Below are 24,101 nucleotides of genomic sequence, written 5' to 3'. Positions count from 1 at the left end.
TTTAATTTTGTCTTTCAAATTAAACGCAATAAAGATACAACCGCAATTTCCTAGTATCAAGGAAGGCACCATATGTCCACTGTCCAATCACATTCCACTATTTTGTGACGTAGAATCTTTAAAATCGAAAGCGCCATTTTTCTTCTTCGTTTAGCTGTTCTCTTTCTTTGTCGTCTTTTTGATAAAAAATAATTTTATATGCAAACATGGATGAGCTTGTAAAGACACAATTGCAAAATAACAATTCAAAGTTCAAACTTTCCCTGGATCGAATCATAGACAAGGTGTGTGAATAAGGCTATGGACGGTTAGCATGAACGTAACTATCAGCGGGTTTTGCAAATGAAAGCAACAGAATTAACCAACCTCTGTTTCCTTCTGATAGTATTCAAAACTTCAGTACCAGGACGCGGGGACAGAGGTTGATCTCGACGATATAAGCCCCACAAGTAAGTGAGCCGGAAAGGTTTTAATAACATCGTCTGTGTTAGTAAAGGTAACCGAAAACTAACTAATTAGATGCGTTTGTAAGCTAGATCAATCACAGGACTTGTTTTCTTTCTGGAATAATGAAGTTCAGTATTATTTATATATTAATTCACAGCAATAGTCGCCTGAAGGGCCTTTTATTACAATAAAAACAATAGACTTTAATTATAAATCTTTGAAAAGTGTTTTGAGTTTGCAAAGCAGTTTGACAGACAAGCAAAAGCAAAATGCTAAATTCAGAAACAGTGAAAAACGGAAAACAAACATTGAGATGAGAGGACAATAAAGTGAGATAATAGTAGCTTGGAAATGTGGAGGTATGCTCTGGAGAGGACAGGATTAAAAGTCAGAAGCAAGATAGAATGTGTGTGGATGAAGATGCAACGAGTAGAGTTAAGGAAGGTAGATGAGTTTAAATATCTTGGGGTGCGTGAGTTTTGCAATGTGTACTTTAGAGGTGGTGACACTGACAAAAAGACGGGAAGCACAGCTGGAGGTGGCCGATTTGAAGATGTTAAGATTGTCATTGGGAGTCACCTGGATGAACATGATTTGAAATGAGAACATCAGAGGGACAGCTCTGGTTTAGTGGTTTGGACATTATTTAAAGAGGCAAGGCTGAGATGGTTTGAGCAGAGGAGGTATAGTGGATATACTGGACAGAGGATGTGTTGAAGGAGGACATGCAGAGGGTTGATGTGATAGAGCAGAAAGATTGGCTGAGATGAAGGTAGATAATCTGCTAAAGATAATCCCTAAAGAGAGCAGCTGAAAAAAGAAGAACAAACAAGATAATATTTCTGCAAAGTATCTTGGAGACGAGATCAAAACATATCTTAAAAGTGATCAGTAAAACCTTAAAATCAAATGTACTGGGAACCAGTAGAGAGGAGCCAGGAACGGGGGTAATGCAATGCTATGTGCTAAGTCTTGCTGCTGCATTTTTAATTAGTTGAAGGTGAGATTTTTACCAGCAGTAAGAGATTTGAGGTGGTCTATCCCAGAAAAAACATAAACCTGGATGATTTGTTTTCCCAGATCTAATTTTGAGTGTTGTTTTAATTTTGGATTAAAGGTTTGGATATAATTTGAAAGAAGCAAAACTGCAGAGCTTTCCTTTAATGTCATTCAGACATTAAGGCCATGTCACATGATACATTTTACTGTTTCTGTCAGCTCCAATTAGAATATTAGTGGTTGATGCAATTTGCATGATTTGTGATTTTGATTGTATTTAATGGAAGAAAATGTTACGTCCTCCAGCTGTTATCTTCTTCACCAGATTTCAATTATAGGTATTTGTGTGTCCAATGGGTGAAGGCCTGATACCTGAAACACTGCTTAATATTTGACGATCTGTAATGTTCACTTTTTTTTGTTGTCTGACCACATTGTGTATATTTTCTGTCCTCAAGAGCTTGACAGCTACATGACGTTATCTAAAAAGAAGGTGATCTCACTGCAACTGAAGGTTTGGGTTACTAACAACGACCTTTGCAGCCATGCACGACACAAAATACCATAAGCTGCGTTTACTACTATTTAATCACCCACATTTTCTCCTCAGAGCTCGACAGATGTCAGAGAGGAGTCACTAAGAGGTAATTTCTCAGAATTAAGCGTTTAAATGACAACATGCATCTTTTTCTTTGCTTCACTGTGTAGTTCATCTAATACAACTTGAACATTTCTTACACAGCACAGGACCCCACAGGAGACTCTCAGGTAAATATACCTGCAATTACCTTCTGTATCAAAATATCTGGCATAACTTGAGTTAATGATGGTTTGTTTTTGACAGCTGGACTTGTCATCTGATACCAGCATCCAGCTGTCTATGGAAGATGGTGGTAAGAAAAAGGAAATCCTTTTGTTTCAGTGTTTTCCAGTCTTGGATTAAATTTGTGACAACAAAGAAATGCACAACAGAAATGCGTGATTGCTTTCTTAAATTACACATGCACGCTCTCTTTAATTATTAAATAATATATTTAATAAGTTTTGCCTCCACAAACATTTTGATTTCCCTGTACTTTGTGATAAATGAATAGTTGACCATTGTGGTAGTTTTAAGTGTTAGACTCCAACACCTTGAACAGCAGCTGGCAAAGGTAATCCTTGTTCTGCTCTTAGCTTTGGCGAGGGTTAATTAGAGTGGGCCTCCAGCTCACAGTGAACCCTCGGAGCAAAAGAAACACCACTATCGCCAACTGCAATCCAAGATAGAAGATTTGGAGTACATCTGGTTACCCCAGTTAGGTAACCTGGCCCGTGAGGCAGCTGGAAGCTGGTAGTGTGTGAACTTTCCAAATAAAACAGAGGGTTGTCCACTAGTGTATATATAAAGATTGTTCATCCAAGAGAAGCACTGAGTATATTATTTGTCTAATTCCCAATTTTGTTTCCCCTTGTGCATCACACACAGGGATGACTAGAAGTGATGTGACTCAGCTGACTGTGAGCTCACTGGATGAGAGTCAGAGAAACTTTTCCAATGTGGACCTTCAACCTGAAGACCAAGATGAGGAGCTGGAAATGTCTCTTAGAAGTCATGGCAGTTCCTGGGTGGAGCTCTATCCAAGTATGATTAGTCGGATAAAGAGGGCCTGGGATCGGCAGCATGTCTCTACAGCCGCTGATTCTGTGCTGAGGAGGTACCGCAGATGGCGTCAGCAATCAAACAGAAGTAACCTCAACAACACCTTTGTCGTCCCACTTAGACACACAAACAGCAAACCAAAGATGACCACAAAAGCATTTCCAGAGAAAAGCTCCAGCAGGCCTATGAAAGAGCAATTCACGAGGACCAAAACAACGCCTATGCAGACTGTGACCTGTCCTAGAGACTGGCACGAAATGCACCAATCTCCTGATAGGGAGGAAAACCTTATGAGCAGGCACCAGCATAAGCCTGTCCTTGTAATGGACTTCTCTGCTTCCTCTGTGTCCTTTAAACCAAAAGAGATACCATTAAACAAGACTTTCACTGTGTCTCAGCTGTCCTCTCGTAAACAAACCCAGCTGGAAGACCAGGCCTCTGCCTATAGCGTCAGTCCTTCACGACCTTGTGCTAAAGCCTCTGAGGAAAGATCAAGTCTTTCTCTATTAGAGACAGCTGGGAGCTCCATCCTTGCACCAGAATTCACTGCTGCAATACAGAGACCTGATATCTATGGCTCCCCAGTCAGGCAGGAGGCGCCGAGCTTTAGGGACAGGAGTCCCCTAAAAGCAAGAGTGGTGACCAGCCTGGGAAGATCACCTCATTTGTTTTCCAGAAGCCCCAGTGAATATTCTGTGACTTCCAGAGAGCCTATGAGGCCCAGATCACTCACGGCCTCTCTGTTTTCCCAGACAAAAAGGCCTGTTTTGCCACCGAAGATGCTTTACTCTCAAAACTCCCAGCAGTCCTTCCTGCCACACTCACCGCAGTCAGCCTCAGCAGCAGGGGGTCATCGCAGGCTCGTACGACACCTCTCCATTGATTCCGTCCTGCCTTCATCCCCTGGCTCGTGCTCACCAAAACAAGTTGATGAGGATTTCATGAAACTTTACCACAAATTTGTGTGTCAGAACAAGTCAACTTTCTTCAATGGCCCTCCATGCCGTCTCTGTGCTAGAAGCTCTGAGGCCAGCAGAGGTCACTCTTCATCAGCTCTGGCTGCTCTTGCACTGTCACCACACCGGTCTGTCCTGAGGAAACGCCACAGGGACCTAGACTGGAGCAGCCATCCACAGTCCAAACGCTTCAGGGAAGTGTATTGCACATACTCCCCAGGGTCCAAACGCCACAGCAGAGCGATGCTAAGACCTTTGTCTGAACTGGAGCTGTCTCGTGGTGGTAGCTCCAGTAAGCACAACATGTTTCAAAGGTTCAGCAGCCAGCAGTATCCAGCACATGAGGAATATGTGGAGGCTGAATCTGCAGCGGATTTTTCTGGCATGGGTAAGCCTCATCCTTTTTTTAAGTCAAGTGATAGTGCTCAAATTATGTATTTTTGCATAGCTACAAAAGTGCAGTTAAAATGCCTCCTAAACATATCAGGTGCAGGCAGGTATTTTGGGAAGAGGACTTTGATGAGGACACACCCACTGAATTTGGATGCATGCATGCATGCATGATTGTGCATGTTTTTTCTAGGGTGCAGCTTTCTAAGGAACCACTCACCCAGACAACACAAACTAAAGAAGATACAAATATATAAACTGATTGTCAGCTTACTTTGTAAGAACCCCCAATATTTCTTTAAAGTTTGGGTTTTGAAATTACAAGTCAGACTTATTTTATGCAAGTTTAATCATCACAACTATGTAAAGAGTCCATCGACGTGTATTTTGTCAGTGAATTTCCACTTGGGGAAAGAGAAAGAGAGCACGCCTGTGTGTTTGTATGAGAGGCCGTACAAGCCAAAATTCATTCTCATACTGAGTGGAGCAGACAGAGGTCACTGTAGCATACAACTCGCACAAAAATGACAGCTACTAAATGACCAACACTGCACCTGTGAAGTTTGTCTGTCCCTTCACATCTGATCTTCATAGTTTTCTTGACTTGTTTCTGATTACCTAATCATTATGCTTTATTCAACAGGAAGTTCACTAGAGAGCAAAATGACCTGTGGCTACTCTCCCAGGTGACTAAAATAATTCCCATGTACAAGATATTTTTGGCCTCTGGGGGTTGATGTGTTCTTACTCACCTTTTCCCGTCACATACAGAAAATGGCGATGAAGGGGATCATCAAGGAGATGGGCCGATGAAATTTAATGAAATGTATGACCATCTAGTTCTGCGATGGAAACCCGCTGATAATTAATCTCTCTGAACTATTTTTAATTGATTATAATTGTTCTTATATGTTCTATCATTTCTTGAATATATGTTTGATGTCCATTTTTTCTGTCTATTCATTATTGAAATAAAATTGTCAATGGGAGAATGTAGTTTAAAAAAAAAAAAAAAAAAAAAGTACTTGTCATTGTAGTTATTGTTTATTATTCATACATCATATTCCTGTATTGTTCAAATTTGAGCAAACAGCCCAAAACCCAAACAAAACAGTCTTAAGTAAATAACAGAAATAAAGATGATTTAATGTTTTGGTCATTTATCGTGTGCGCTTTTTCTGGCATTGTAAATGCTTTGAATACATGTGGAAATCTACTTTTCAAATAAATGCAGCTGCAAAACAAAAACATACTTGTGTGGTAAGAAATACACACCTGGAATTAGTCACATCCAGGAACAGGAAAAGAAAAAAGCTTAGCCACCACAGGTGAGAAAAAGCATCACTTTTAGCTTCCTGAGGTTCTGAATAAAGTAACCTTCTGTAGTTGTGCAACATCTTAGTGTTCCGGCTGGCAATGTTGAGATAAACCATATGTAGAACAGGGGTTTTTTTTTTTTATTTAAAGTTTGCAGCACCATCCACAGTGCTACTGTTGGTGCAGCAGTTACCACTCCAGCTCCACTGGATATTTCCCAGTCAGACAGGCAGTGCAGTGGCCCACTTTCCTGTTGGACTTGTTATTGGAATTAATTTTGTCCTTTTCAATATGGAAAGCAATACCCTCCTGGACAGCAGATACGAGGCCCTCCACAGTCAGATATTTAACACTGTCAGCACCTGTAAACAGCATTAGCATTAAACACAAGCTTTTGTTCTGACCAGGCAAAGAAATGAATGGTAGATGTGCATTTTTAAATACCAATATAACCAGCAATGTCCTGAAACTCCGGCTTGTTGGCAATGAGCTCCTCCTTGGTTGGGATGTTGATGCCCATGTAGCAAGGGAACCTGATTGGTGGAGAAGCCACCCTGATGTGGACCTGTCCAGAAGAATAATTAGGTTACTATAAACACAAAGTTAGTGTGTGACTATATTCTGGTCACACACAGTTAGGTGCCCTTTTCAGGACCAATATTTGTTCTTCAAATGGTCAGAAATAACAAAACAAAACGTATCTTCCGTTAATTCATGTAACAATGATTATTTACCTTTACTAAGTGTGGCAAAAATGTAGCATTTATCTATTCTTCTATACACATCAAGCACTTGATGTGTATAGAAGAAGAGACAATAAAGTGCTGCATGAATGTTTGGTTAAAATGTGAATTACGGTTCAGATCAGATTGACTAGTAGGCCCAAAAATGATGAATGAGAGTATGTTACTCATGCCATAAATCTGATTAGGGACCGATTTTCATAAAAATGGTTTACCAGACGTGGGGCTTGGCCCAACTTTTAAAAAAATCCAAAAGTTAATCACTTCCTATCTTTAGTATTACAAGATTAGATATTCCCAAATAAACATGTATCAATGAAATAATAACTGGGATGTTCAAGAAAATACCCCCAAAATTTGGATCCAGATATCCTGGATTTGGGGTTTTAATTCATGCATAGTGCGGAGGGAATTTTCTGTCTTATTGGAAATACAGTCTCAGACTGCTCTTGTGGTACGCCCACTTTTTTGAGTTGACAGTTAATGAGCCTAATATTTTCTATGAACCCCTGATGTAAGTATAGTACGCAATGTGACAAACACATGGGCTTTTCTCACTTATTCCACTTACTGCCATTAAAAGAAAAAAAAAAAAAAAAAAACTCCAGTTTTATGTTACTTTCCTGTGCTTCTAGTCTACTTACAGTCTGAATTATCAGACAATCCAAACCAACCAGTTTCTGAGCCACTCTGCCAAAATGTTGTGTGTGCTATATCAACAACTATTGCCAAACACTATTAAACGAACCTCTTTGGCACCCGCTTCCTTCAGCAGCTTAATAATAGGGGAAATTGTGTTGCCTCTGACGATGGAGTCGTCAATGAGCACCACTCGTTTCCCAGCAAAGTTGTCCGTCAGTGCTCCAAACTTCTTGGCCACTCCTAGCTGCCTCAAGCGGGTGTTTGGCTGGATAAAAGTTCTTCCAACATAGCGGTTTTTACACAGAACCTCAATGTATGGAAGACCAGACTGTGAGAAGAAGACAGAAGAAAAACTAGTGAGACTGTAAGTCCACCCGGTATATTATAAGATTACTGAGGTGGAGCAGACACACTGTAGACAGACCTGCTCAGCGTAGCCCAGAGCAGCAGGGGTTGCAGACTCTGGCACAGTGCTGACAACGTCTGCATCAGTCGGAGACTCGATGGCCAACTGCCGCCCACATCGCTGTCTGGCAGTATAGACCATCTGCCCTGTAGTACATTGATATTTCAGTATTAATACATTTAAGAAATGAGTAATCAGTAAGTGTGTTACCCATAATAAATATGCATACCTTCGAAAATAGAGTCTGGTCTGGCAAAATAAACATATTCAAAAATGCAGAAGGCTGGGAGGTCTCCCTCAGGTCGGGGCACAACACTCAGAGATTTGACACCATGTCTGGATATCTGGACTATCTCTCCTGGCAAGACCTCTCTGTAGTACCTGTTAATCAATAACGACAAAAAAGTACAATGAACGGATGGACTCAAGGAACACCATTTCACTGTTCATGCATTCAGATTCAGAAGAATTTATCCCCAAGGGGCAATTAAGAGACTGACCTTGCCGACCGTATATAAAATACACAAACATCACATTGGGGAGACAAGTCAGGCTAGGTAGCTGGCCGCACGAGCAGCGACCCGGAACCGAACAGCAATGGGCGTGCATCAAAAGCTATGTCGTTACCACTGGGAAACACCAGAACTATTACGATGGTCATTGAATCACGTCTTTACTAGAATATACTAAGGTGTCAAAACTAGGGCTGTCGGCATTAATCATGTCGGTCGTTAACGGAGATATGCTGCGTTAACGCGGTTTTGCCGTCAACGTCATTTTAACGCGATTAACACTGACAGCCCTAGTCAAAACTTGTCATTTAGGTTACAGGATTGTTATCGAAAGCCATCTTTATGGGGGGGGGGGGGGGAGTAAAGCGCCAAAATAGAAAAAAAAAAAAAAAGTACTCGTGGCCTAAGGCAAATGATATGAAACCTTTGGGAAAGAAAGAAAAATAAAAAAATAAGGTTATAAAAATGATTTACACCTGGCATTACGGTTCCTTTTATACTAAAGAATACTTTTGCAAAGGTAACAAATGCTTACTTGGCACCAATCGACTGGAAGCTGCACGACTCTGATGACACAACCCACCCCTCAGTGTCTTCCTCTTGAGCGCCTGCTTAAAAAAAAAAAAAAAAACAAGAATCAAGTTAATCATTCACCAGCTTACACATCTGACCTCTGACAAAATCAAAAGGGCCAAAAGCTCTGCTGCAACCATTGACCTCTCGTGAGGCGTCCTTTTTATCAGTAAAGCTAGTCTTTTGAGAGCAAACATGCCTGTGTTCTGCAGTTGCACTAATTCTGATGCAACGGTCACATGCAACAACTGTGTAGATACCTGGATTGTGCAGTTTAGAGATGGGAACGAGCTGCCCAATGCACAGTGGCCTATTTCCATAAGGGTCACGCACTGCGTAGATTACATCTTTGAACATGACCAGCAGTGAGTATGATGTTGGCGTTTCAGTCATGAGGTTTTTAATTCTACAACAAAAAACAAATAAAAACAGCATTAAAGTAATGTAAAGCAAAAATATTTATGCTTATATGCTTATGTATCATTAGGTCACAACAGTCACCTGGCAACCCAGTCAGGTGAGTCTAGCTCCTCCATAGGTGGAGTCAGTGCCAGCAGCTGGGTGATGAGCTCACTGTCTGAGCTGGTGGAGAGGCCGACACCATGGCGCATCACCTACAAGGCACATTTATAGTGACTGATTAATTATGGAATAATGTTATTTTCTGTGGAATAGCAGTCTTTGGAAAATTTTATAATGGAAATGGTTGTCACACCCCTGCCCTCAAAGAGCCACTCAACAGCCACTCTGGGAAAGAGACACAGGCCAATCATGTTGTTGCACTGACGTCTAGGCTCGCCTGATGTTCATGATAGTTTTAACTGCTCTTAGGCACAGCTGCTATATAATGACACAAAGATATACATAAGTCTACTTATTATTTTTCCTTCAATTATTGCATCTATAATGTGAGTCAGGACTCTGGAGAAAAGTGTTTTGTGTTTTTTACATTTTATTTCTAAATCAGTCCTGCTTTTACGTCTCAGCGCCCATCAAAATGAAATTTATGGGTTTTTCAGATCAGACAAAGCTACTTTAAGATTCTGGCTTGTCACAAGAGGTTGGCCACATGTTTAAGTTGGCAGAGATTTATACCGGCTGACTTTCTTGATGCACAAAGAGGATTTGTGTCTCTGGCTGGAAATGAAACAGTGACCTTTACTTGCCAACTGAATGTTATCAACTAAATCACTTTAAAATAATTGTCCACATAATCACCTGAAGCAGTTTCCAAGATGGCTGCTGAGCATAAAGGACAACTAAGAGTATGAAGTTAATCCATTGGTCTATTGATGATCTATTTCACCGTCCAGTTCAATAGGTAGTACGTACTGTATATTCCATATAAAGGTCTGGCTTGTCTTAAAAAAAACAAACAAAAACACAACACATATACATGACACACAGATTTTTGTTAGTGATCACAAAGTGCACTCGAGAAGGGACGTTGATGTGATCCAGCTGGACTGAGCATGTTTCAGTGCCACTTATGAATAGAGATACTGACTTCTTGTTAGGAAAAAGGGGAGGCAGTCTAAATTTACCTAAAGAATAGGACTTATTTGATGTAAAGCTTTAAATTTCCTTCTGAAAGGTTAGTTATGTATAATTGGTTAAAAACCAAATCCAGCTGACAAGGTCTGCGTTAAAAAAAAAAAAATCTTATTAATTCATCGTAATTGGTCGACTAGATATATAATATAAAGTGCATGGATTGTCATAAGATTACTTTAAAGAACAAAAAAAAAAAAAACAAAAACAAAAAAAAAAAAAAGAGGACAGTTATAAATATGCACTCAGTGAATGTGCAGGTTTGTATGAAAGCATAATCATAGAAATGGCAGTGTCGAACGAGCAGATTATGGTAATACAGCTTTCTCAAGATCCACTTATACAACCAGCATGAGTAAGTGTCTCAAATCACCTTTGACAAGGTAAATGTAATCGATTTACTGAACCATCAGAGTGATGGCAGAACTTCAAAAAGCCTGTTTGAGCGTTCAGACTTTTGAAATTTGGAGTGAAGTTTAAGAGAGCAGTTAATGATTTGGTACTGATTTTTCATGGCAAATCATGTGTGGAATTCTCACTCAGTGCACAGTCTCATAAATATAGTCAAAACTTCCTGTGTATTTTAGCCTCAGATTGGAAGAGAGGTTGCTGAGAAAAAGACAGGATGGGAACACATTTGTTAAATTATGCTAAATGGCCTGTATTTGTATAGCGCTTTACTAGTCCCTAAGGACCAAAAAGCACTTTACACATCCAGTCATCCACCCATTCACACACTGGTGATGGCAAGCTACATTGTAGTCACAACCACCCTGGGGCAAAATCAGTTTAATATAGCTTACATTTTATAGATTGGGGTTTTTTGGGTTTTTTTTTTAGATTTTCAGCCTGAAATGTTCTTAAGAGATATACATTTTAAAAAGCTATTCATTTTGTTTCTCATTAATGCGAGCATTAACTGCAGATACAAATTCTTTTGAGAGCGCAAAACACTTAATAGTCAAACAAATCCTTTGACTGGATGATGGATGCAGCTCTGGTATGTGAAAGTGTTGACATCCAGCCCATAACCTTCGTTAAGATTGGATATAGCAAATAAATATTTCAGCAGAAAGAAAAACTGTGTCTGTGTGTGTTCAGTTCATTATTTTTATGTCACATTGATATGCGCAACATTCAGTGTGGACAAGCAGAGCCCCCTCCTCACCTTTTTCCGCAGGGCATGGGCATTAACCAGCTCTCCATTGTGTGCTACAGCAATCTTGCCATGCAGTGTATCCACCACAAAGGGCTGGCAGTTCTGCAGCTCTGAGATCCCAGTGGTTGAATAGCGTGTGTGGCAAATGCCGAGGTTACCATAGCGCAGTTTAGTGAGAGCCTCTGGTGAAAAAGCGGTGCTCACTAATCCCATTCCCTATAAAATGACAACATTGCTCTGTGAAGGTTTTAACTTGCACAAAAATATTTTAAAATAAATAAAAGTGATGTTAAAAAGCAGAAAATCAGCAAACAATGAGGATGTCTGAAGGCTTTAAAACATGTCTGTAAAGGCCAAACATTAAAGTGCTCAGTGTGATTCTGACCAGCTGGGTTGTTTTGATGTAACTGTGCCAAATGGAAATATATTCAGGACGCAACCCAAATACGTCCTGGGTCTGTTTTTGAGATGCTGGGTTAAACTGTGCTTCTGTTTTATCATATAAGAAGCTTCTGATCATGATTCAGTGTTACCTTGTGTGCTGTGTACGTGGGTGGACTGGCTCCATTACTTGTGACAATCCCAGCACTTTCCTGTCCCCTGAGTAGAGAGACACACACACACACACACACACACACACACAATTACAGTGTAAATTTTCATGTATTAGTGGGAAGTGTGTTTTTTTGCATGAATGATTTCTGTTTCTTCTCTGCAAGAATAAACTTGAGTCAGTTACGGTTGCCTTGAGGCAAATCAAAACTGGTTTAACGAGGGCCAAATGGAGCAGAAACAAAATCCCCCCCAAAAAAAGGAAAAAGCAGATTTGCTTCCCTGCGGTGAGGCTGCCATATATGGAGAGTCGCCTTGCTGCAGTTTCAATCCATTACCAAGCTGCTTCTCAGATTACACTTAGTCCCGCCCCCTCAGCACACAGCTTAAGCCAGTGGTGAGGCTGCTTTTCAGCATGAAGGCGTTGCTTTCAGGCTTAACCGCCTGGTTGCCTAGGGAACCGGGCAGCAGAGACAGACAGGCTGGGGGAAAAGAAAGCGTTTCCAGGTCAGCTCAAACATGGAGAGAGGAGCAGAGAGACAAAGAGGAGGTGATAGTGAGGTGGGGGAGGAAAAAGGCTCAGTGGAGAGGCAGTGGGGGGAAGCAGAAGTGCTGGCTCTACTCTCAGTGTGGGACCAGGTTGGAGCTCAGCACGTAGTAGAGAGCAGAAGCACATTTGAGGTGATTTCAGAGCGTCTGAGGAGGCTCAGTGTTGTGCGCAACTGGAGGGAGTGTCAGGCCAAATGCAGAAGCATGAGACTTCAGAGCAGGAAGGCTGACGCAGGCACATCGGCAAACTACAGCCAAGGAGTGGAAGAAAGGCCGCTTGAAAGGCCATGGGAGGAAGAAGATGTGGATAATCAAAGAAGAATCTACCCAGTCCAGGAAGGTAAACATGTACAACACCACTGTACTATTGATGATAACAACATGACTTTTTCCACCTTGGGAAAAAACAAAAACTGGTATCCAAGGATAAACAGACACGCCAGTTAAAACTATTCTTAGCTTGCTTGTGCTAAAAAGTAATTCAAACACTTACATAAAAGTCATCTTGTTCTTCTTTGGGTTTTTTCTACATCAACATTTAGCCAAAATTTACAATGTTTTCATGTGTGCACAGGAATGAAGACTCGATTTCATTCAGCTGTTTCTTACTCTACTAATGTGGCTGAAGAGGGAGGCCGCCACTGGACGGATGACGAGGTTAGAGCGCTGCTGTGCGTCTGGGCTGACCGCAACATTCGGGAACGTTTGAAATGCACGCTGCGCAACAAATCCATATTCCAAGAGATGGCTCGTCAAATGCAGAGAAACTTTGGGGTGATACGGAACTGGAAACAATGCCGTACAAAATACAAGAATTTGAAATATGACTATAAGACTGCGAAAAGTGCACACGCTGCGGGAGGCAGCAGTGCAGGAAGCCCGGGGAAATACATGAAGTTTTTTGATGAAGTGGAGGCCATTCTACTGGACAAAGGACTGGAAAATGGGACCAGGGAAATGCAGAAGAGACTGTATGATGGTGAAATGGAAGCAGGGAGGCTACAAACAGCAGCAGGCCACACAGGGCAGATAACGGGCTCTGAGAGTGAGGTGGTCATTGAAATTGATGATGGTAAGCATCAAGTTTGCAAGCAGTTGTTTTAGATTCAAGACTTCGTGAAAATAATTTTCTTATGTATTTATCATTTAAGATGACAACAGTGACGATTACGACATGGATGGAGAAATGGAAGTAAAATGGAGAAGTGCAGGTATGCCGAAAAAGAAAAATCTGCCAAATCAACTGTGGAGTTTAGCAGCATAATTAAACTTTTCCTTCCATATCTGTTCTTCTTTTATCCCAGACGCCCATCTAGCACACACAGACTCCAGCTCTGACCAGTTCCAAGTAGTCACAGTGTCGGACACGGGTCGAAACTGGAGCGACCAAGAGGTGCGAGCCCTGATCCAAGTCTGGTCGGATGAGCGCATACGCAGGCAGCTGGAGAGCTCAACCAGAAAGAGGGACATCTTTGTCCAGATCTCGAACAGGTTAATGCAACAAGGCATTGAACGTGACTGGAAACAGTGCCACACAAAGTACAAGAACCTCAAGTACCTCTACAGGTCCCTTCAAAGGGGCAAGACTGATGAAGCTGACCCGAGACGCCTCATGAGGTTCTATGAGGAAGTGGACTCCATTATGAATCGCACGGCTAACGACTCTCTGCGAGACACAGGAGCAGCCGAGTCTGCAGATTCAGGCGGACTTACTACATCTGACAACTGTGATGAGAAAAATCACGTGGACGGCAAGTTGACAAACACGAGGAGAGCTGTGGAGGGAGCCTTGGAGGACAAAACCTGCACCTCTGATTCGGACTTATCAGTAACCATCGAGGCTACATCAAATGCTTATGAGCCAAAGCGACATAAAATTAAGGAGCATTATCTGGATCAAGAACACATGTTGATGAGTGAGCTGATCATTTAATCATCATCATTATTATCAGCATGAATTAGATGAAAAAGATTACATAATGCTTTCAGTGGTCAGTTACCATGAGTAAGATAATCAAGCAGGACCATCTTGGACAGCCAAAAACAAATGTGGTTGTTTTTTTTTTACATTATGTCTTAATATATTTCCCATACATAAAACAAACCGATGACATTTAGTTCAGGGTTCTCCCTGGCTCACAACAGACTTTTCTTGGTTTATGACACATGTATGCAAGATTAGCCCCAGCAAAGTCAAGGCACTGAATCTGTTACCAAATGTGATAGAAAATGCACAGATTTCTAACCACTTCATGAGAAATCAATCAATGCATCAGCTGAACTTTAGGTTCATTATCTTGCCCAAGGATACTTCAGTCCAGAGAAGTCGGACATCAAACCAACAACTTTCCAATTAGTAGACAACTTGGTCCAACTTGGTTTTAAAATATATTATTATATACATATAAAATATATTATTATTATAGTTTAAAGATTTTATTTAAAAAGGAGTCCCGAGGTGGTCTTAAGCCAGTCTTACTATGTTTAGTACCAAGACAATTCTTTTCTTTTGTAGCAAAAAATGCATATTTGTATTTTTGTAACTACCTTTAATATTATATTTTTGCAGGTGCTTCTGAGAGTGTGGTGGAAAGAGAGGATACTACTTCAACACACAGAAGAATCAAGAGGAAAGCTGTAGATGAAGGTCTGAAATATGTCTCCTTCTGTAATCCCTTTTAATGTCACGTGACATCCACAATTGACTGAAGCTTTTGTAATTTCTGGCTAAGTCCCATGATATGCCATGGCGCTTCATAATTAAATTATGGATAAGGATATGGTCATGACTTCTAATAAAATGCACAACTCGCATAACCCTACTAGGAGCTAACATGTTACACTAGTAGTACTTAAAAAGTAGGTTAATGTAAACCTTTGTCCTTCTTATTTCCAGACCCTGGACTGCACACACCACTAAAAAAGCTGAACATTGGGCCTCTCGTTGCTGAAAGACTCCACAGCCAGTGTAAAGAAGAGACGGACCATATTCCAATAATAAAGATCAACTCAGTCTGTTCAATGGCCACCCCTGCTCCGTCGCCAGAATTACAGGTAACATATACTGATCTCATGTGACCATTATAAAACTGAGGTATTTTTTAAATAATAAAAGCTGTTGTGGCAACTTTTTAAAAGCTACCCCAACTACTTGATTAATCGAGTGACAGATTATTTGGCGAACATTGTGATAATCAGTTAATCATTTTTTAAATAAAAATGCCGAACATTAAAATTATGATTGCAAACTTGAACATGTTTAGGTTTTAGATTGTTTCAGATTGCAAAAACAAAGGTGAACTGATTAATGCATATATCATAAAAAATAAAAAAAAAAAAAAAAGCTGCAGCTCTATTGCTTTTATGAATGAAAACTGTTATGTCTTAAGGGTTATTCACTAATCCATGTCAGAAAATCCCAGAAAGTTGATTTTCTTCATCTGGTCACAGCATTTTCAATGGAAATGTTTCATCGCTTATCCAGGTAACTTCTTCAGTATCGACTGACTGCAGTTTTCCACAACTTTACAGTACAGTACTTGAGCGGTATAGCTGCATAACAACTGAAACCAGCACCATTGACTAACAATGAGCCACAAATTCAGTTCCATGGTTGTTAGTATGCAAACTGTCATGACCATTGGTAGCATGAGTACCATTTAGACAGTGTTAGGAATTGGCTGCAATCACATCACTCTAAGATGATGAACAATAGTTCAAAGATGTCATCCCCTTTTCACATAACGGCTCGCCACTCAAACCAGGATGTGCACATCGTCACTGAAAGAGTGGCCACTGGCCTGTAGGTGTAAACAGCCCTGTCCTGATGAGCTAGCTCTTCTGCGCTGTCCAATCTGCTAACCGGAGGTTGTCGGGTTGGCTTTCTAAATTCAATGAAATTGGGAGAAAAAGAATGATATATTAAATTGCAAGCTAGATGAAGGAAACCAGGCCTTTTGGTTCTTGAAGACATTTCACCTCTCATGTGTGAAGCTTTTTCAGTTCCAAAAACAAAGTATTTTAACCCTTAGTGGGGTTGTGCTCTTGGAGGGTGTCCTGAGGATCGTTGACCCACCCGGTTTTTATGCAAGTCGTTAAGGGTCACATCAGTTGAGCTGACATGTGACTAAATGGATGGGTTATTTCGGTCACAAGACCTAAGTGTGAATTCTATGTGGGACAGCTTCATGAACCAAAAAAGAAATCCAGTTGCCTTCAACTCAGTAACTTAAAACTAGCATGGTCTCAACAACTGTATCGAATATTTCATCAGAACCAAGAATGTGGCAATCATATGATATGTTTTCAGAAAAGCTGCTTGATAAAATGTTGCTAACTACAGTGACACTTTAAAAGGTGTTTTGTGTTTCCACTGTACCAGAGTCGATGAGAAAACAAAAAATTGCTAACTGCTAGGCAATCAAATCTGGCTTTTATGAGTGTAGACTCAAAAATTGTACAAAAAAGAGAAAAGCTATTGAGTAGTCTTTTTCTCAGTGTGTGCTCAAGAAGAACAGAAGAAAGCAAGGCCTTCATTGCTTAAGAATGTATGCTTCAAGTATTTAGCCCAAGAACATTGAGCTTCAAGAGGTCATGCTTGGTAATATCAGAAACCTGTGCCAACTTCTTAAACACAAGGCAGAAGGTAAGACAGCCTTTCAAAAATGGCTAAAGACACAGCCTGAATTATGCCAGTCCTATGATGTAGAGCAAACTGTCAGGATGCAGGAGATCAGTTTGGAGAGCTACAAAATCTCAATATTTCTCTCCAAAGAACGTCACAAACCAACTCTGGTATGCAGGCTGTCTGTTGAGTCCCACACTGAGGCAAAAAAGGCAAAACTAATGATGCTTTCCAAAGCCTTTTTGAGAAGGCATCTACCATTGTGGTAGATCACAGTGCCACAAATCAGGCAACCACCCAAGTAAGTGATTGATGTTTTTCGCACAGCTTGCAAAGCATTTCAGCAAAATGGTCTACTGACACAGTAGAAACTGGAAAAAACCCTGCTTATTGAAAAAATTGATTCTGTGGTAGATAAATATCCAGAAATTGTCCTACCCGTGTTCAGGCTTTACTACCCAATCAGTCACAGGACAGAACCTGTAGAAATACAGGTTTTGCAGCAGAGTTTAAGGTTGTTGTTTATTATAACATTCACCTCCTCTGAATCGGGAAGGTACTTTACTGCGCTGAGCAAGTGGATGACCTGGCTGCATTCAGAAATATATAGCACTTTGTCATAACCACCAAAAAAGCTGGTTATCCCAAAAAGAAAGTTAGTGTGCAAAGAAGCATGTGGCATATTTGGTGCTTTTATATGAAGTAATCCAATGCCCACTCAGAAAGAGTTGAGTGCTTGGTTGCCAGAACATTGTAGAGAACCATGGTGTGGCTGCAGCTCTTTACACTTAACACAGCAATCCTTGCCTGGGATCCTCTAAGAATAACATGTCCTTCTAATATAGATAGCTAAGGGAATGTTCCATTTTGAAAACCAATAACACTGCAAGAATTATTACAAAACATTAGGGATTAAATACAGTCAAATTATGGTATAGCAATCAAATGGCTGAGTACTCTCCAATACTGGAACAACTAATTCATACATATGTTTTTTGGTTTTATACAAAGTGATTTTTTTTTTGTTGTCCACAGTGTTGAACCTAAACTTATGCACATGTACATTTATATAGCTAAACCTTAGGAAATATGCAAAGCTCACTTTTATTCTTGCCTTAGTAATGTATTTACACATACATAAGTTTTTTTATAGTTTTCACTAGACATTGGCTGCTCTTTCACTCCTTTTCAGTGTAGACCTTGTCACTGAGCATTTTTAACTCTTCATGTTTTTCATTTTTCAAATGAACAAAAAATGTGTGTGTGTGGGGGGGGGGGGGGGGGGGGCTGTCAAAGGACCTAAGAGATGGATTTGGTTCTTCAGTGGTCAGTGGGAGGGTGTCTGTAAAGATGTCATTCTTAAGGAGGGGGAGCATGGAGGAAAAACTGAGGTATGCCAAATAACACAAGAACTGGACTGAAAAATCTGTGACGACAGTGATGTGATTAATTAATATTCAATTGTCGGTTCAAACTGCCATCAGTGTGTTAAAAAAAACCAAGAGGTAAAATAGAGAGCCATCTTTAAAACACAGTGGAGGTTCTATCATGGTTGTATTGCCTCTGATTCAATTATAATAAAGAAAAATACTGACAGATTTTGATCTAGCATGGCGAGGAAGCATCTGATTGATGCCTCATTTTTCAGCACAGGAGTGATTCCAAACACACTGCCAATGCAGGAAATGCATACCTGGACAGAAAGAACACACACACAATGAAACATGGTCAGTCATGGATTGGCCTCTCCAGAGCCCAGCCTCAACATTTTTAAAGCAATGTGGGATGGCAGAATTGACAGACTGAGGGAAAACAGAACAAGGAAACAAACATCCAAAGACAAACTCTGAATGTCCTTCAACAAGCCAGGAGAACTAGTGTCGAAGGCTACTTACAGAAGTTACAAGAAAGTTTCCATAAGAGAATTCAGGTTGTGTTGAAGAATAAAGGTTGTCATACTAATATTTGCTTTGATGCTCTTTAGAGTAGTAAAAACTCAGTTTTTGTCATATACAGCCTATTTCTGTGCATATTTAAAAAGTCGCTACCGTTTTTTTCTAATTTCTCTGCAAAATATAAAGAAAAGGGGGAGCGGGGGTCAATATTTTTGCACAATACTGTAGATGCATGAGGTTGCTTTCTGCAAAAATTCACATCTTGCATTTTTGTTTTTCTTGCTCAAGTTTGGGTCAGATTCAAATTTAAACCAAACATTTCATCTAAAATGCAAAGCTTGGACGTCATTAACTAGTGTGGTAACTTTTCAGTCGTTACCAATTTTGGAGTAACTGGTTTTCCGTTACTTACCTGTGCTGTAACGCCACCAACCCCAAAGTTAAGACCTGAGCCACCTCCAGCTGTGTGGGCCACTCTCCCGCAGCGACACACCCAAAGACTCCGCACTCCTCTCCAATACCCGACTCCTCGAACTCCATGGGCTCGCCTGTCGCCGATGCCTCTTGTATAAACTGCGGTCTAGTCTCGCGCCTAGTTGTCTGTGAGCAATTACCGTGCGCGCGCGTGTTTGTATGAGCGCTTGCCTGATACACGTTCGTGACCAAACACGTGCTTGCAGCGATACAACGTGGTTTGTTAAAACATACCAAACTCAGCTGACACTGCTGAATTGGGCATGAAATCACGAGTAACAGAGTTAAATCAGACTAGACACGTTTTAACCTAACAACCGGTCCGCCATAACTAAAATCATAACGAATTAAATGGAATACGTGGAATTTACGAATAATTCTAATCAAATTAATCGATTAGGTCAAAAACCACACTATTTAGTCCTGTTGGAGCTTTTGATAAGACAACCTTCTCATCAAAGAGTAAAAGGATGAACTTTGGTAGAAAAACCTCCAAAAGTTTTTTTCTTTTTCTTTTTTTTTTACGTCTTCTCTTGACGTTTGAGCGCTTCCCTTTCACGTGGTAACAGATGCGCCGCTGTGATTGGTTGTTTAGATGAGTTGAGAACTGTGATTGGCTCCCGGCGCAAGTATGACACGGCCCACTTCCCCTCCCCGCTGCCTGCACACCTTCTGCTTCTCAATAAGTTAACTGGCGTGTTTTGTGATTTGTCTTTCAGGACTGTTCAGGATCGACGAGCGCTATGGCATCCACCCCAGGTACTGCACGATCCTTAATACACACGTTAGCGCTTAAGTTAGATGTGCGTGTTTTAACTTTTTCCTCTTTTTTTTCAGAGTTGAAAGTCGGCCAAAAGCTCAATGAGGGCAAGACAAAACAGATTTTCGAGCTCTTGGACCAGCCGGGACTGGTTCTAGTCCAGTCTAAAGACCAGATCACGGCTGGGAATGCCGTGAGGAAAGATCAGATGGAGGGCAAAGCTGCCATTGCCAACAAAACTACGAGCTGCGTGTTCCAGCTGCTGCAGGAGTCTGGTGAGGACTTATTGAATGTTTGTAGGGGGGGACAGTATTCTGCAGTCTGAGTGGGTTGGGGCAGTTCTGTCAAACGCATGTGTATAATTATTGCAGCTCTTTTTTTCCCATTTTTAAAAAAAAAAAAAAAAAAAAAAAAGTCCCTTACACTTGGCCAGTATCTAGGCACATTGTTTCTGCAGAAGTTTTTGTGAGCAACAAACTATCAAAGGTAAATTGATTCAGTAGAGTTTACTGGAAAAAAACAAACTTTGGACTCATTGATCTTTTCAGTTTCAGTTAATGTGGGGGCTTAAATGTTAAGAAAATATAAAACGTTTGTCACACTTTGTCAGAGCCCTGGCTCACTTATTCAGTTTGCAGGATTTTTCTGAAATGCCATTGGATTTATTTAAATATCTCAGAAGTACATGGTAATCAGTTTTCCACACATGGGAAGCAGTTCGGCTCTTCTCATTTTTGCAACTTTTTAAAAATGACTTTTTTTTTTTTTTTTTAACCCTCTGAATGACAATCCACTAAGAACTGAATTTTATGTTGTGTTTCATGGATGGATGGGGGGTGAATTGAACAGAAATGACAATCTTGCAAAAATACTTAAATGTGAAGGGCATGCAAGATTTACATGATCCCAAAATTACTTTCCATATGACTTTAATTTATAAGCAATTGGCTAACTGTAACCATCTTGTGTGTGACGCGTAGGTCAGTCAAGCTGTAGTAATGGCTGCCTTGTGACTTGATGTGTTTCCACTTAGAATTAACCCGATCCAACCAGCCACATCCCATCCACTTGACCCTAATCAAAGATAGGTTTAAATCATGGTAACTTGAAGAGCCATCTGTGTGCCAGTGTATAAAAAATTAAATAAAATCTATATTTTTCTAATCTGACATGGTTGCACATATTGAAATTTGTCCATTAGTTTGAGGTTGCCCTAACATCCACCCTCCCCCCCCAGGCATTAAGACAGCTTTTGTTAAGCAGCACTCGGACACGGCGTTCATTGCAGCGCACTGTGAGATGATACCCATTGAGTGGGTATGTCGCAGAGTGGCGACTGGATCTTTCCTCAAGAGGAATCCAGGAGTCAAAGAGGGCTACCGCTTTTCTCCTCTAAAGATGGAGATGTTCTTTAAAGTGAGTCTTCCAGGCGTGCAGTGATTCTCTCGATGCATTTTCAGTCTGTGAGTGTTGCATGCAAACTCATCAATGATTGTTTTTAGGATGATGCCAACAATGATCCTCAGTGGTCAGAGGAGCAGCTGCTGGAGGCCAAATTCTGTCTGGCTGGGCTCACTATTGGTCAGTGTGAGGTGGACATAATGAATCGCAGCACTGTGGCCATTTTTGAGATTCTGGAGAAGGCCTGGGCCACTCAGAACTGCACCCTGGTGGACATGAAGGTAGGCTGTGCAGCACCTCCCCCTGCTGGTTAATTTCATATCTTGGTGCAATCACTTTTCTTCTGTACCTACAGCAGAACTACAATTAAGGACTTTTTTCTTTGCTTATAGATTGAATTTGGTGTCAATGTTAAAACTCAAGAGATTGTGCTCGCTGACGTGATTGATAATGATTCATGGAGGCTTTGGCCAGCTGGAGATCGGAGCCAGCAGAAAGATAAACAGGTCATGCATTGACTTTCATTTCATGCTGATATGAGGGGGGGGGGAAAGATACAAGCCTTAAACTGTTTTTTTTCTTCCCCTTTGTAGGTGTACAGAGACCTGAAGGAGGTTACCCCAGAGGCAATGCAGATGGTGAAGAGGAATTTTGAGTGGGTCTCTGAAAGGGTCAAGGTACAGCAAACAAACTCTAAATTCTTCTTTATCTTGTAGGAGTATTTTGCTTTGAATATCTTAACCAACAGACATTGTTTAACATCACAAAAGCCTTTTTATGCAATTCGGGGAAAAAAACGAGTACAATTTGAGCAGTCAAAAACTGAAATAAACTGATGATTCAATGGTTTCTGTGCCTCTACAGTTGCTGCTGAAGCCCCAGGCAAGCAGCAGGGTGGTGGTTTTAATGGGTTCCACCTCAGACATGGCCCATTGTGAGAAGATAAGAAAGGCGTGCACCTCCTACGGGATCCCCTGCGTCCTCAGAGTCACCTCGGCACACAAGGGTCCAGATGAGACGCTCCGAATCAAGGCTGAATATGAAGGTGTGCTTTAATATTGACATAATTCCATCTTTAAACTGATCTAGGGATTCTTGATAATGTGATAATTTCTCTATGCTTTTTTGCAGGTGATGGGATACCCACTGTATTCGTGGCTGTGGCTGGGAGAAGTAACGGCCTCGGCCCAGTGATGTCTGGTAACACGGCTTACCCTGTTATCAACTGCCCTCCTCTCACTCCAGACTGGGGATCGCAAGATGTATGGTCATCCCTCCGCATGCCAAGTGGTGAGAAGAGCTCTTTAGAATAGAATGCCTTTATTGTCACTATACAGATGTACAATGAGATACAGATGATCTCCTACTCGGTGCAAACATGCTGGAGAAGAAGGGGGGGGTGCATCATTTCTGCAGCAATATATACATGTGCAGTGTGAATCATACATACGGTTTTAATTTTTTCCCCCTTATGGTAACCAAGTCTTTCTCTACTTTATTTGTCCTGCAGGTCTTGGCTGCTCCACAGTATTGTCTCCAGAAGCTTCTGCCCAGTTTGCAGCGCAGATCTTCGGGTTGAGTGACCACCTGGTGTGGTGCAAACTGAGGGCATCCATGCTCAACACCTGGGTGTCTCTCAAGCTGGCTGACAAGAAGTTACAGGCCTGCAGCCTCTGAAGAGCCCAGCGTGCTTCACACTATAACACACTGTCTTTGTTTACTATTAAAAACCCATTAAATGTAGTTGCTTGTCACACATATCATTCCATGAAGAGACAAATGATTAAAGCTTATATGTATTTCTGCGCATTTTCTTTCTTTAAGACTAATTTTTATGGGTTTATATACTCATATTCATGAATCCCATGATAGTTTGGAGGATTTCATGATTTCTTTGAACTTTTGTTTTTCCAAGGTTGTAATGAGTGCACTTCATATGTCCTTAATGATTTAAAAAAGGTGCAGAGCTTTGAGATAATTACCCAGGTTCTAAATTATACATACTGGCTCACCTACATACATGCATACAGATATGAGTGAGTGTATGCATGTATTTTTTTTAAAAAAAAAATGGAGTTGAAGGTTCTACGATGTCTTAAGCTGAAAATGCCAAGGCCTGTTAACTCCTTATTAGACCACTTCACATTATTGTCACTGTTTGGCTTTCAAGCGTAACACTGTACCAACTGTTGTGTGTCGGGGTGGTACTGTCATGCTCTCGGGCTGTTTTGTTGACAGCAATACTGGCACATTGCACAAAAGCGATGGTATAATGGACTACCTCAAAATTCAACATTAGCTATATTTAACATCTATGGTTAAAACTTGGACCCAATTGGATGTTCCGACAGGGCAATGACCACAAATACACATTAAAGCTGTTCAAATAATACATGAAGCAAGCCAATATTAAACTGGCGTAATGGCCTTCCCAAATCCCTGACCTCTCCTCTACTAAAAATGTGCGGACTATGCTTAAAGGCTGGGTTAGTGCCAGGAAATAAACTCT

General features: G+C 40.9%; 3 protein-coding genes across 4 annotated transcripts; 2 read left to right on the top strand and 1 right to left on the bottom strand.

The window, feature by feature from the left end:
* Positions 1-115: 115 nt before the first annotated feature.
* On the top strand, positions 116-5,756 carry hjurp (Holliday junction recognition protein). Its single transcript, XM_085447437.1, has 9 exons — positions 116-284; positions 386-449; positions 1,905-1,960; positions 2,057-2,090; positions 2,189-2,214; positions 2,291-2,339; positions 2,915-4,432; positions 5,078-5,120; positions 5,206-5,756. The coding sequence occupies exons 1-9, from the start codon at positions 207-209 to the stop codon at positions 5,216-5,218; spliced, it is 1,881 nt and encodes a 626-aa protein (XP_085303563.1). The 5' UTR covers positions 116-206; the 3' UTR covers positions 5,219-5,756.
* Positions 5,665-19,971, bottom strand: ppat (phosphoribosyl pyrophosphate amidotransferase). Of its 2 annotated transcripts, none has more exons than XM_085447439.1 (11): positions 19,370-19,971; positions 11,871-11,937; positions 11,347-11,553; positions 9,129-9,241; positions 8,888-9,033; positions 8,590-8,665; positions 7,772-7,923; positions 7,561-7,688; positions 7,243-7,464; positions 6,196-6,316; positions 5,665-6,113 (listed from the first exon to the last, which is right to left on the bottom strand). In XM_085447439.1, the coding sequence occupies exons 1-11, from the start codon at positions 19,495-19,497 to the stop codon at positions 5,941-5,943; spliced, it is 1,533 nt and encodes a 510-aa protein (XP_085303565.1). In that variant the 5' UTR covers positions 19,498-19,971; the 3' UTR covers positions 5,665-5,940. The 2 variants fall into 2 exon arrangements, with proteins under 2 accessions (XP_085303565.1, XP_085303566.1); XM_085447440.1 differs by having other exon boundaries at positions 8,590-8,662.
* paics (phosphoribosylaminoimidazole carboxylase, phosphoribosylaminoimidazole succinocarboxamide synthetase) lies at positions 12,394-23,401 on the top strand. The gene is made up of 15 exons (XM_085447436.1): positions 12,394-12,778; positions 13,013-13,510; positions 13,590-13,649; positions 13,743-14,354; positions 15,008-15,085; positions 15,335-15,492; positions 20,151-20,190; positions 20,269-20,466; positions 21,429-21,607; positions 21,694-21,873; positions 21,985-22,098; positions 22,186-22,269; positions 22,457-22,637; positions 22,724-22,882; positions 23,103-23,401. Exons 1-15 carry the CDS (start codon positions 12,409-12,411, stop codon positions 23,267-23,269), a joined length of 3,078 nt encoding a protein of 1,025 aa, XP_085303562.1. The 5' UTR covers positions 12,394-12,408; the 3' UTR covers positions 23,270-23,401.
* Positions 23,402-24,101: the final 700 nt, after the last annotated feature.

This window comes from Copadichromis virginalis, linkage group LG23, assembly GCF_057382275.1.
Source record: "Copadichromis virginalis isolate Kocher_CV1m ecotype Utaka linkage group LG23, C_Virginalis_male_GT1.1, whole genome shotgun sequence".
Lineage (NCBI taxonomy): Eukaryota > Metazoa > Chordata > Actinopteri > Cichliformes > Cichlidae > Copadichromis > Copadichromis virginalis.
The sequence above is the reverse complement of the archived record's forward strand: the minus strand, read 5'-3'. Positions and strand labels throughout refer to the sequence as shown.